At 42.6% G+C, this 13,271-nt stretch overlaps 1 protein-coding gene across 1 annotated transcript in view; it reads left to right on the plus strand.

The window, feature by feature from the left end:
• The first annotated feature begins 4,882 nt into the window (after nt 1–4,882).
• Nucleotides 4,883–13,271, plus strand: part of ccm2l (CCM2 like scaffold protein) — a 41,431-nt gene continuing 33,042 nt past the window's right edge. The window contains exons 1-5 of the mRNA XM_063015544.1: nt 4,883–4,912; nt 6,260–6,427; nt 8,656–8,739; nt 8,823–9,006; nt 11,431–12,047. Coding sequence (XP_062871614.1) covers nt 4,883–4,912; nt 6,260–6,427; nt 8,656–8,739; nt 8,823–9,006; nt 11,431–12,047 — 1,083 coding nt within the window. The remainder of the gene's footprint in view (nt 4,913–6,259; nt 6,428–8,655; nt 8,740–8,822; nt 9,007–11,430; nt 12,048–13,271) is intronic.

Raw genomic sequence — 13,271 nt, forward strand, 5'->3', positions numbered from 1 at the left:
TCTGAACAACAGGCCAATCGTTGTTCGTGTGGCCGCTCAGCCTTAGCCGGCAGGCAGAGCTGGGATTCGATACGATGTATTCGAGATCCCAGCTCTGGTTCCAGCGTGTGTTTTTACCGCTGTGCCACCTGAGCGGCCCTTGGACCGGTTTTAATAGATACTGACCCATGCAGACCGGGAACACCGCACAAGAGCTGCAGTTTTGGAGATGCTCTGACCCAGTCGTCTAGCCATCACAATTTGGCCCTTGTCAAACTCGTTCAAATCCTTACGCTTGTCCATTTTTCCTGCTTCTAACACATCGACTTTGAGGATAAAATGTTTGCTGCCTAATATATCCCACCCACTAACAGGTGCCGTGATGAAGAGATAATCAGTGTTATTCACTTCACCTGTCAGTGGTCATAATGTTATGCCTAGTTGGTGTATTTTCATATGTAAGATTTCTTAGCATCATGAATCAAATAACAGAGGTTCACATAGACCAGGGGTGTCCAAACTGCGGCCCGTGGGCCATTTGTGGCCTGTTACTTTATCTGAAATAGCCTGTGAGGTACAGTATTTTAGAAATTAAATGAAAGTTGGCCCACAGGTCTAAGGTCTAAAAAAGTAATTCCTAGCTTGAACACTGGGTGTCACTATCACGTACAACCAGTCTGAAAAACTCCAAATCGAAACGGTAACGACGTTACACCTGCATTAATGTTCCTGAAATTCATGGTGGTTTAAAGGAAAGTGTACCCAAGAGCAGTGACACTGACATGGTGGTGGTGTGTTAGTGTGTGTTGTGCTGGTATGAGTGGATCAGACACAGCAGCACTTTTAAATACCGTGTCCACTCACTGTCCACTCTATTAGACACTCCTACCTAGTTGGTCCACCTTGTAGATGTAAAGACATTGAGTTGGTCTCATCTATTGCTGCTGTTTGAGTTGGTCATCTTCTAGACCTTAATCAGTGGTCACAGGACGCTGGCCATGAGGCACTGTTGGCTGGATATTTTTGGTTGGTGGATTATTCTCAGTCCAGCAGTGACAGTGAGGTATTAAAAACTCCAGCAGCGGTGCTGTGTCTGATCCACTCATACCAGCACAACACACACTAACACACCACCACCATGTCAGTGTCACTGCAGTGCTGAGAATGATCCACCACCCAAATAATACCTGCTCTGTGGTGGTCCTGTGGGGGTCCTGACCATTGAAGAACAGCATGAAAAGGGGCTATCAAAGCATGCAGAGAAACAGATGGACTACAGTCAGTAATTGCAGAACTACAAAGTGCTTCTATATTGTAAGTGGAGCTCCTTCTCATCCTCTCTGTCTTGACCTGTAAGGAGTGAAAGCGTTGTTGCTTCCCTGACCACAACAGGGAATGCCTGAGGTCCTTTACTATCCTCCTGGCCTTCGACCAGCACCTTTTTGGTATAGACGGACTGCAGGTCAGGGTGCTCGGTCTGGATGATGCCCTCAGCTGTGAACGCACCACCCTGCCTGTCCTGCTTGGTGATGTTTCCTGTGAGGATGTTTTCATCGTCATACATCTGTCATACTGTAATTTAAGATCACCTTTTTACTGATTTTAATGTCACGCCTCTTAATACTGCTGTACTTGTCACATACTGCCCCCCTGCGGGCATTAATACGAACTACAGCAGAACACCTCTAGGTGCTTTTTGTAAATGAAGAATAAAATAATTAAGGGCTGTCATTCACCGCAAAGCTGACCACATATTTTTAATTAATACTACTAGTATTACTACTACTAATAATAATAATTTGTTTGTTTGTGTCAAAGTAATCATTTCAGCCACAAATTCCAGCCATTAAGGACAAAAGTGAGAAGAAACCAAAGAAGTTGTGTCTAAGATGGAAATACTGCTGTCAAGAGTACAGTGGTAAAGAGAAGAACATACAGATTGATACTCAAAAAGAAACCACCACCAAAGAAAGAGATCAGGTGTGTCATGCTTTAATCTTTCTAATGAAAATGCACCTGGTCCAAATGACATAACTGTTGAACTGCTCAGGTTTGATGGAGAGATGATTTTAAAAAAGCTGCATAAGTCTTCATTTCACTGCCCAAGAAAGGTGGCTTGCTCCAATGCAGCAACTACAGGATCATTGCACTGGTCTCACATGCTAGAAATTTCCTGTTGTGAGTAATCGTGAAACACATTTAAAGCAAGCTTGAAAAAGAGATTGTTCAAGAACAAGCTGGACCAACTACTGAGAAATCACTAGCCAACATGTTGCTGTCAGTACAGCAATCCCACATTAGTATGGTTCAAGGTAAGAAAGGGAGTCCGGGAAGGATGTCTCATCATGTCTGTTTAATGTCTTAGGAGAACAAGTTATAAGGAAGGCAGTGCTATGATAGGTACATGGAGGCACTCAAAAGATGAGAAAGTTCAAGAACAAACTGGATTGACAACATTAGGACATGTATTGCGTTATCAATTATTAATATTCTACAATTGACACAAGACAAAGGGCATTGGAGAAAGCTGAGCTATCTGTGCAGCCAACCATAGCAAAGGTATGACGGTGTAGTGACATGACAATGTTGTTATTATTATTATTATTATTATTAATAATAATAATAATAATAATAATAATTAGTGGTGGTAAAACAATGAATGAATTAATTAATTAATTAAATATAATAATAATTGTAATAATAGAAACAATAGTAATGGTAGTAGTAGTAGTAAAATATTAATAATAATAATGATGTTAATAAGGATAAAGCGGTGGTAAAACAATGAATGAATGAATTAATAAAAATAATAATAGTAATAATAAAAAATAATAATGGTAGTAGTAGTAATAATATTAATAATAATGTTAATAAAGATAAAGCATATGTAAAACAATAAATTCATTTAAAAAAATAATCATAATAGAAATAATAGTAGTAATAATATTAATAATAATAATGTTAATATAGATAAAGTGGTCGGTAAAAGAATGAATGAATAAACAATAATAATATTGTTAATAAGGATAAAGCGGTGGTAAAAGAATGAATTAATAAATAATAATAATAATGTTAATAAGGATAAAGCGGTGGTAAAAGAATGAATGAATAAACAATAATAATAATAATAATAATAATAATGTTAATAAGGATAAAGCGGTGGTAAAAGAATGAATAAATAATAATAATAATAATGTTAATAAGAATAAAGCGGTGGTAAAAGAATGAATGAATAAATAATAATAATAATAATGTTAATAAGGATAAAGCAGTGGTAAAAGAATGAATAAATAAATAATAATAATAATAATGTTAATAAGGATAAAGCAGTGGTAAAAGAATGAATGAATAAATAACAATAATAATAATAATAATAATGGTAATAAGGATAAAGCAGTGGTAAAACAATAAATGAAAGAATGAAAAATAATAATATTAACGTTAATAGTAATAATAATTATCATCATAATGTCAATAAGGATATAGCAGTGACAAGACAATGAATGAATTAATAATAATAATAATCATAATGTTGATAAGGATAAAGCAGTATAAAAACAATGAATTCATGAATAATATTATTAATAATAATTAAAATAATACAGTTATTATTATTAATATACAGTATAATAATTATAATAATAATGGTTATTAACTGGTTATTAAAATATGTAGTCAGCTTTGTGTTGGATGTCAGTAATAATTATACATTTCAAATATATTGTATATTGTAATAATTATATTCATATAATTATATTCATATAATGAATGTAATAATTATACATTCATTATTTAAAATGTATAATTATTACTGACATCCAACACAAAGCTGACTACATATTTTATACATTTTAATAATTAAAATAATACAGTTATTATTATTAATATACAGTATAATAATTATAATAATAATGGTTATTAACTGGTTATTAAAATATGTAGTCAGCTTTGTGTTGGATGTCAGTAATAATTATACATTTTAAATAATGATATCAGTAATTAATGAAATTAAATAAAAATGGGTTAAGTGATACAAATGTACCCTTTAATGGTTCTCACACTTATTCAGTATGTATTAAAATAATAGATAATAAAGCAATAAAGAGAAGAAGAGAAGTGAGGGCTGCACCTCTAAAGCATGAGCCACAGGTTTAAAATCCCTGCTTCAACACTTAAAAAATAATAAATAAAAAAATGTAAATACAAATGACAAAAAATGTAACCAGTTTTGTTGTTCTTTTTATTATATGTATATTATGTATACATAATCCAGTTTCTTTCTGTTTCCTTTCATTTATTAAATGTATGAGAGTGTAGGATATTCCATGGTATTGAAGTTTTATCCAAGTAAAATCCACTAAATGTAGTGTATTGTAAATTAGGTTGGGAGGCACAGTGGTGCAGCTGGTAGAGTGGGTGCCACACAGCATGGCTCTTGGAAACCTGGGTTTGATTATCACCTCTAAATTTCACATCTTCTGTCATTGTTCCCCAAACCATGCAGCAGGTGGACTGGGTTTTCTCCTAGGTTTGATGGAGTGAGGGAGTGTGTAGGTATGTGTTGCTCTGTGATGAACTGGCTTCTGACCAGGGTGAAGCAGTTAGTAAAAATAAATGGTTTATACAGTGTTTAAGGGTCAGTAGAGTTGCTTCAAGAAATCAAGTCAACTGGAGTAATCATCTATACCGGGTACTGTTTACGTCTGTGTGTGTTTAGATTAGAGGTGCTACAGTAGAATTTAAATGGGACTTTCTGGTGGAGTTTCCTCTCTGACAGGAAGCCGGTTTCCTGCACTAACCGTGGTGTCCTGCTTGGCTCCAGGGGGCTAACAGGAGATCAGGCCCGCCCTGCCCACACACACTCGCAGATACAAATGTTCTCACATACACATTGCCAGCTGACATGGACTACGAGCCCAAGAAAATCAAAAAGGTATGATTCTAATGCTTTGGTTCATCAGGGCTTCATTTGTTTGTCTGCACTAAGCTGGCAGGTTCTGTCTGTGTTTTATATTCTTTGATTCATGTTGATTTTTTATACTGGTATGTCAATTTGGTATAAGTTCATAAGTTATGGTTTATGTGGATGTGAACCTTCCAACATCTGCTCACGCCAAGTGTTTTTTTGGTCCGGGATTATTAACAGGTCAATGTTTATAACGTACACCGATCAGGCATAACATTTTGACCATCCTTGTTTCTACACCCACTGTCCATTTTATCAGCTCCACTTACCATATAGAAGTTTTTTGTAGTTCTACAATTACTGACTGTAGTCCATCTGTTTCTCTACAAACTTTTTTAGCCTGCTTTCACCCTGTTCTTCAATGGTCAGGACTCTCACAGGACCACCACAGAGCAGGTATTATTTGGGTCATGGATCATTCTCAGCACTGCAGTGACAATGACATGGTGGTGGTGTGTTAGTGTGTGTTGTGCTGGTATGAGTGGAGTTTTAAAACACCTCACTGTCCCTGCTGGACTGAGAATAGTCCACCAACCAAAACTATCCAGCCGACAGCGCCCAGTGGGCAGCGTCCTGTGACCACTGATGAAGGTCTAGAAGATGACCAACTCAAACAGCATCAATAGATGAGCGATCGTCTCTGACTTTACATCTACAAGGTGGACCATCTAGGTATGAGTGTCTAATAGTGTAGACAGTGAGTGGACACGGTATTTTAAAACTCCAGCAGCGCTGCTGTGTCTGATCCACTCATAACAGCACAACACACACTAACACACCACCACCATGTCAGTGTCACTGCAGTGCTGAGAATGATCCACCACCTAAATAATACCTGCTCTGTAGTGGTCCTGTGGGGGGTCCCGACCATTAAAGAACAGCATGAAAGGGGGCTAACAAAGCATGCAGAGAAACAGATGGACTACAGCTAGTAATTGTAATGGTAAGTGGAGCTGATAAAATGGACAGTGGGTGTAGAAACAAGGAGGTGGTTTTAATGTTATGGCTGATCATATATATATATATATATATATATATATATATATATATATATATATATATATATATATATATATCCTAATGATTTATCTGATCAGTGTATAGCTGAAAAGTCTGATTATTGATCTTGGCATTGCATTTACTGTGAGTGACAAAGCACCAATAGACCTGAATTTGATCCTCCTCATTAGTCATTGGTGTCCATGTATGTTTTCTTTGTGTACTTCATTTACTTAGAAAATATATTCTCTTTACACATTTTACTGTAAGCTCCTACAATTCACATTTTCATTATTACCTATGACTCTTTTTTAGGGGTTTGTTTTACCCATTAAGCGTCTGGTGTTTCCGAAGTCAGCGCGAAGGCAAGCAGACCGGGGCAGTTTGTATCGCAGGCCTCTGCACACAGTCCCTCTCTTCCCACCAGACTTTCTCATCCATCCTGAGCGCCTCATCTACGACTACGTAGAAAAAGAAGTGAAGGTCAGCAGTTTGCAACATTCATTCATTGTGTTGTGCTGGAGCCTATCCCAGCTTTTCAATGGGCGCAAGGCACACAGTAACACCCTGGACAGGACGCCAGTCCATCGCAGGGCAGACACATACACACACACATACCCACCCATTCACTTATAGGGCGATTCAATGTCTCCAATTAACCTGACTGCATATTTTTGGACTGTGGGAGGAAACCAGAGCTCCTGGAGAAAACCCACACAGACACGGGGAGAACATGCAAACTCCACACAGAAAGGACCGCCCCGCCTGGGGATCGAACCCAGGACCTTCTTGCTGTAAAGCGACAGTGCTACCCACTAAGCCACTGTGCCACCCCAGTTTGCAACAGTCATATTGATATATTTTTATGTTAGAAACTCAACACATCCGGCACTTGATCAGAATGTAATAGAAACTCCAGCAATAGAGACTTTCATTTGTTACACTGTTTCTGTTATTTTGGCCACCTTATTTTTGTGATTATCCATTTATGTTAGTGGCTTTCTGCTACAGTATTGTTTTACCTTGATTAAATACTGTATCTAGCACTTGGGTTCTTGTGTCACCACTGTTATAAATGGGGCTTATCTGTTCGCACAAAGACTTTAATGTGTTTGTGCGTATAATGTTGAATTAAGATTAATAATAGGTCTGACTAAAGTCAATGATTCAAATAAAAAATATATAACATTTTAAACTGCCAAAGCTGGGAGAGCTGTAACCATTATTTAAAAACCAGTGGTGGGAAAAGCCTGCTTTTGTGTTAATACAATATTACTTAAACTGATTCTACTACAACTTGTGTATATGTAGCAGCTGCTTAGGTTCCAAAAATGAATCTTAAGACATTAAAACTGCAATATTGAATCTTGCAAAACCAGAAGGCAATTCAATTGTTGGGCATAATACTGGCATTAAAACTATCAGTACTGTTTTCACTAATTTATATATTTATTATATTTAAATACGTAATAATCTACACCGACTGAATGATTTAGTTTGTTGTAACTCAGTGGTTCTCAAGCATTCTAGACCAAGTACCACCCCTGATGGGTGGCACGGTGGCTAAGTGTGTAGCACTGTCGCCTCACAGCAAGAAGATCCTGGGTTCGATCCCCAGGTGGGGCGGTCTGGGTCCTTTCTGTGTGTAGTTTGCATGTTTTCCCCGTGTCCATGTGGTGCTCCAGTTTCCTCCCACAGTCCAAAGACATGCAGTGAGGTACATTGGAGATACTAAATTGTCCAAGACTGTGTTCGATATAACCTTGTGAACTGACAAACAATGGTCAGGACCCCCACAAGATCACTACAGAATAGGTATTATTTGGGTGGTGGATCGTTCTCAGCACTGCAGTGACACTGACATGGTGGTGGTGTGTGAGTGTGTGTTGTGCTGGTATGAGTGGATAAGACACAGCAATGCTGATGAAGTTTTTAAACACCTCACTGTCCCTGCTGGACTGAGAATAGTCCACCAACCAAAAACATCCAGCCAGCAGCGCCCCGTGGGCAGCGTCCCGTGACCACTGATGAAGGTCTAGAAGATGACCAACTCAAACAGCAGCAATAGATGAGCGATCATCTCTGACTTTACTTCTACAAGGTGATCCAACTAGGTAGGAGTGTCTAATAGAGTGGACAGTGAGTGGACATGGTATTTAAAAACTTCAGCAGCGCTCCTGTGTCTGGTCCACTCATACCAGCACACCACCATGAAATTGTCACTGCAGTGCTATGAATCAGTTGCTAACCGGTGTAATAAATCAGTTATATAAAGGAAATTATAAGCATCTAACCTTGCACCTAGAGTTTAGGGAAGGCCCTTTCCTGTTCCAGTATGATCGTGTCCCATGCACAAAGCAAGATCTATAAGGACATGAAGAAAAGTTTGGTTTTAAGAAACTCCAGTGGCCTCAGCACTCAGCCTCAGTTGAGGCTTTTTTGACCAACATTAGTGCCTAGATATAGTGTCTGTTATCACATAGTGGTCACTCTATTTTCAACAATGTGTTTTTGAAATGGTATGTCCAACAAACTCATGGTCAGGTGTTCAAATACTTCTGGTCATATAGTGTTTTTTAAACATCCATATTCCATATATACTACACTATGAGTATGTGAACCACTGTTCAGGGTCATGTGGGTTGCACAGAGGTATAAACCACCAGCCCTACCACCCTAATGGCACATCTAATGTGTAATGTTAATCTTAGTTCCTAGGTCATCTGACATGGGTGTCTTGCTCACTGAACCCCTCTAGCAGAGATGAACTGCTGCAGCTTCTTGACACTGCCAGGGTGAGGACATTCTTTCACTTTCACTAGCCATGAATGTTTTCAAAATCTGGGTTCAGACATGTGTACTCCCTTCTTTCTTGCAGAAGCTGAAGGTTTTGCCTCTGCAGACGACCGCAGAGCAGGACTGCATCCTCAGTCTGTCTGCACGCTGTCTGCTTCTTACATGGAGGGACAATGAGAAACTGCTGCTGCGAATTCCAACACATGAGATAGCTGCTGCCTCCTACCTGCGGGATGATGCACTGCACTTACTGGTTCTCAAAACAGGTGAGGAGAAATCAGAGGACTCTTGAAACTGCCTGGTTTAAGCCATTAATACTACAACTGGTCTGATTGGTGTGAATTTATTTAGGCTGAAGTATTTTATCACGTTTGTGCATAGGGATAAATTATAATGAGCTGACATTAATGTCAGAGGCATCTCCAGCACAGAATGCCTGGTATCACAAACCTACTTGCTCAAAAAGTCCAAACACGCCGCTCAGGTGGCGCAGCGGTAAAGTACGCTAGCACACCAGAGTTGGGTTTCTAGATACATCGTATCGAAACTCAGCTCTGCCTTTCCGACTGGGTTGGGCGGCAGTATGAACAACGTTTGGCTGTTCAGGGGCTTAGGGGTAGAAGTCGGAGCATAGGTCCTCATAACTGGTATGACTGCGGCCCCTGCTGGTTGACTGACGGCGCCTGCACAGGGCTGAGGAATAACATTGAGAGGGGTGTGACCCTCCGTGCGCAGTGTCTCTCGGTGTATGAACTCGGCTCGTGCAGGTGAAAAATGCAGGCTGTACTGACTGCGTGCCGGAGGGGGCGCAAGTCAGTTGAGAGGCGTCCTCAGTCAGCGGCAAAAGGGTCGAATCAGTATAGAGGACACAATCAGGGTAATTGGACATAACTAGAATAGGAATAAAAAATTGGGGGAAAAAAGTGGTAATAGATAATAGGTAAAACATTTATAATTTAAGTCCAAACACAAACGCACCTTTTCATTGTAGTCAAAAATGGAGACCGGAATACAAGTGACATCACCAATAACAGCATTAGATCTCACACAACTTGCAGTGTACCGTCATTGTGGGCTGTAACTATAATAACATGTCCATGTCAAATGTGGCTAACTGTATAGCAGCGCCAACAACGTAAACATCCTGACATATGCCTACGTAGATATTTTTTATTGGCTGCTTTCAGCATGGGCGGCACGGTGGCTCGGTGGGTAGCACTGTCGTTTCACAGCAAGAAGGTCCGGGTCCTTTCTGTGTGGAGTTTGCATGTTCTCCCGTGTCTGCGTGGGTTTCCTCCGGGAGCTCCGGTTTCCTCCGGGAGCTCCGGTTTCCTCCCACAGTCCGAAAACATGCAGTCAGTGTAAATGGAGACACTGACTTGCCCTATAGGTGAATGGGTGTGTGTATGTGTGTCTGCGATTGACTGGTGTCCTGTCCAGGGTGTTACTGTGTGCCTTGCACCCACTGAAAAGTTGGGATAGGCTCCAGCATCCCCCCGCGACCCTAATTGGATAAGCGGTTAAGAAAGTAAGTAAGTGAGTGAGTGCTATCAGCATGGGACCAACATGGACCAAGCACCACTACACCTGGGAATCGAACCTGTGCTGCCGAAGGTCAAACACACTATGGCTAAAACATCACTAAGGGGGCAATCGCAAATAAATAAGGTGACCAAAATAATGGAAACATTCGTGTTTGTTGTTAATGGGACTAGCTAGAAAGAACCAAATAGAGAAGATGAGGTGGGACCTGTAACAATTCATACCTGAAAAACCTCTGCCCAAAAGAGTGCCCTAAAATTCCTCCACAGAGATTTGAAAGACTAAAATTAAATGATAAAGTTATTAGCTGAAGTAATTGCTTTAACCAGTTAATAAATTAAAATGACTTTTTCACATGGTTGATTCCATTTCAATTATGAATGGATGAATAGCTGAATAAAAGTACCTTCCTCCCAGTATTATATGCAGCAGATTAAACTTTGGTGCAGCTATTAGTGCATTATTTGGTGCAGCACTGTAACATTCTTACAGTGGGGGAACATGTCCAGACATGTCCAGAATAAACACCCCTCGATGAAGTATCCTGACCACAATGCCACAGAACATCAAACAGGCCTTTGTCCAAGATCATTACCTCACACATAGTCTTTTGACTGAATGGGCACGCATTGGTGTATGGCAGGGGGACACTGTATTTTTTAAGTAGAATGTCCAACAAGCTTATGGTCAGGTATTAAAAAATACTTAATTTAAATTTTTATGAGTATATAATGGGTTCTTACACAATCTCTGCAACCATGGGGATATAAAATAGTATTTGATCCCATATTTATATTGTGGTGTCAACACAGACTGAGACGAGTCTTGAGAATCACTTACAAACACAATCAACAGAGAGAATAGGTACAGGAGCTACTCTACCTCTAACCAAGGCTGGATGATGGATGGATGGATAAATGGATGGATAAATGGATGGATGGATGGATGGATGGATGGATAGATGGATGGATGGATGGATGGATGGATGGATGGATGGATGGATGGATGGATGGATGGATAGATAGATAGATAGATAGATAGATAGATAGATAGATAGATAGATAGATAGATAGATAGATAGATAGATAGATAGATAGCCACAATATATTCTTCAGCCATGACGTACATATTCTTCACTTGTGTTCTAGGTCTAAATGTGGACACAGTTGTAGCAGTGGATAGTCTAGAGAAAAGACCTACAGGTCTAGAGGGACGCAGACAGACCATGAGCAATGCAGACCCACGGCCAGCAGGGGGCACGATGGAGAGGCGCCATACCATCTGTGGAGTGGACTGGAAACCCTCATGCCGCCACGAGTCCAAGCAGAATAGCACCGGCACTGGTGGCGTGGGGCCTGCCGGTGGCGGAGGAGTCAGCGGAGGTGGCGGCAGCCTAGAACGGAGGCAGGTCGGGGGCAGCTGGGAACGGCGTCAAACCCGGAGACCGTGTGGAGGGAGCTGGGAAAAGAGACCCATAAGTGGAAGCTGGGAGAGGCGGCCGGTGGGAGGCAGCTGGGAGCGCCGAGGTGGAGGAGTCATCGGGGGCAGCTGGGAGAAGAGACATGGGCCTGGGGGAAAAGCAGGGGGAAGCTGGGAAAGGAAGCATGGGCAGGGCGGCAGCTGGGAGCGCAGACAGGCCTTTACGGGAAGCTGGGAGAGGCGCAAAGCTTTTGGCAGTTGGGAGAGGAGAAGCCATAACCCACTGGAACCTATACCCTGTCCTGATGCCTACTGCAACTTGGTTGTGCTGGCTGTGGAGAATAAGGTGAGAGATCTTTCACTAATAACATTAATTATGGGTTTGTTATTGAATGGTTAGACGGATGAATGGATTTATTGATCAATTGGTTAATAGGCAGGGTGATAAATGCAAGAATAAAAACATACACTATATGGCTAGGGCTAGTGACTATATCACGAAAATGTCATATTTAACATTGCCGGAGTGGCCGAGGTGGCTATGACAATTCTGACTACGGTGGTCACTAACTTTCCCATGTAAAAGAATAGGCTAGTGGTCGGACCATTGTGTTATGTACTGCCGCTGTAGATGGTGCATTTTTCCACTTTCTGGTGTGGTACACATAGGTGGGGACCATGAAATCGAGCTTCGGGTGACAGGTCGGTCTGGGGGGCGTGTCCGCATCACCGACCCGTCACCCGGACACTGACCCCGACATTTTGCGCCGACCGGTCCCGATCGCCCCAGGAGTCTGCGGTGTGGCCCCTGGGGGGCGGGGCCAGATGGCCAAACGGTCCCCGTCACACTTTAGCGATCCCTTCCCACGACGGGCCCCGGAGCGCACGGGGCGCGCCCGTGGGGCAGGGGGGGCCCCCCGCGGGGTCCCCGGGGGCCCCGGCCCGAGTCTCGGGCGGACCCCGTCCGATCGTCCCGGGACCCGGAGGGGGCGCCCGTCGTGCCGGGGCGCTCCGCCCCGAGGGGCCCCGGGGGCCCCCGGCGATCTCCGCCCGGGACGCGGTCCGATCGGCCCCGTAATCGGCGTGCGGCCAGGGCGCGGGCGTGTGAGGACGCCCGCGTCGGTCCCGTGTCTCTAGGACCTCCCCCCGGCTACTTCCGGTTCCCGCCCACTTAGGGGGCGGGGCTTCCGTCGGCCCGCCAGGGGCGTCCGGGGGGGCGCCCACACCCAGTACGGGCCCGGTACGTGCGACCCGAGTCCGGGGGGACCCCCGTGACCGTCCCCGGGGTGTGTGTGTGTGTGCGAAGGCCGAAGAACAGGCCCATAGGACCGTACGTGGAGAAATCGGTGAAAGATGCCTCCTTTTTACGAAGGGGGGGTGTTTTGGGGGTGGGGGGGTGGGGGGTTAGGGGGGGCACCCCCCTACTCGGGGGGGTTGGGGGGGGGGGAACCCCCCCCCACACTTTGGACTCCCCAGACAAACTGTTCCATATGTCCTAGGTCCTTGATATTTCACATGGAAACAGTGGGAAAGTGGACATGGATATCTCTTTATAGAAAGGTACAGGTGA

The sequence above is a fragment of the Trichomycterus rosablanca genome, chromosome 19, assembly GCF_030014385.1.
Source record: "Trichomycterus rosablanca isolate fTriRos1 chromosome 19, fTriRos1.hap1, whole genome shotgun sequence".
In the NCBI taxonomy this organism is placed as follows: domain Eukaryota; kingdom Metazoa; phylum Chordata; class Actinopteri; order Siluriformes; family Trichomycteridae; genus Trichomycterus; species Trichomycterus rosablanca.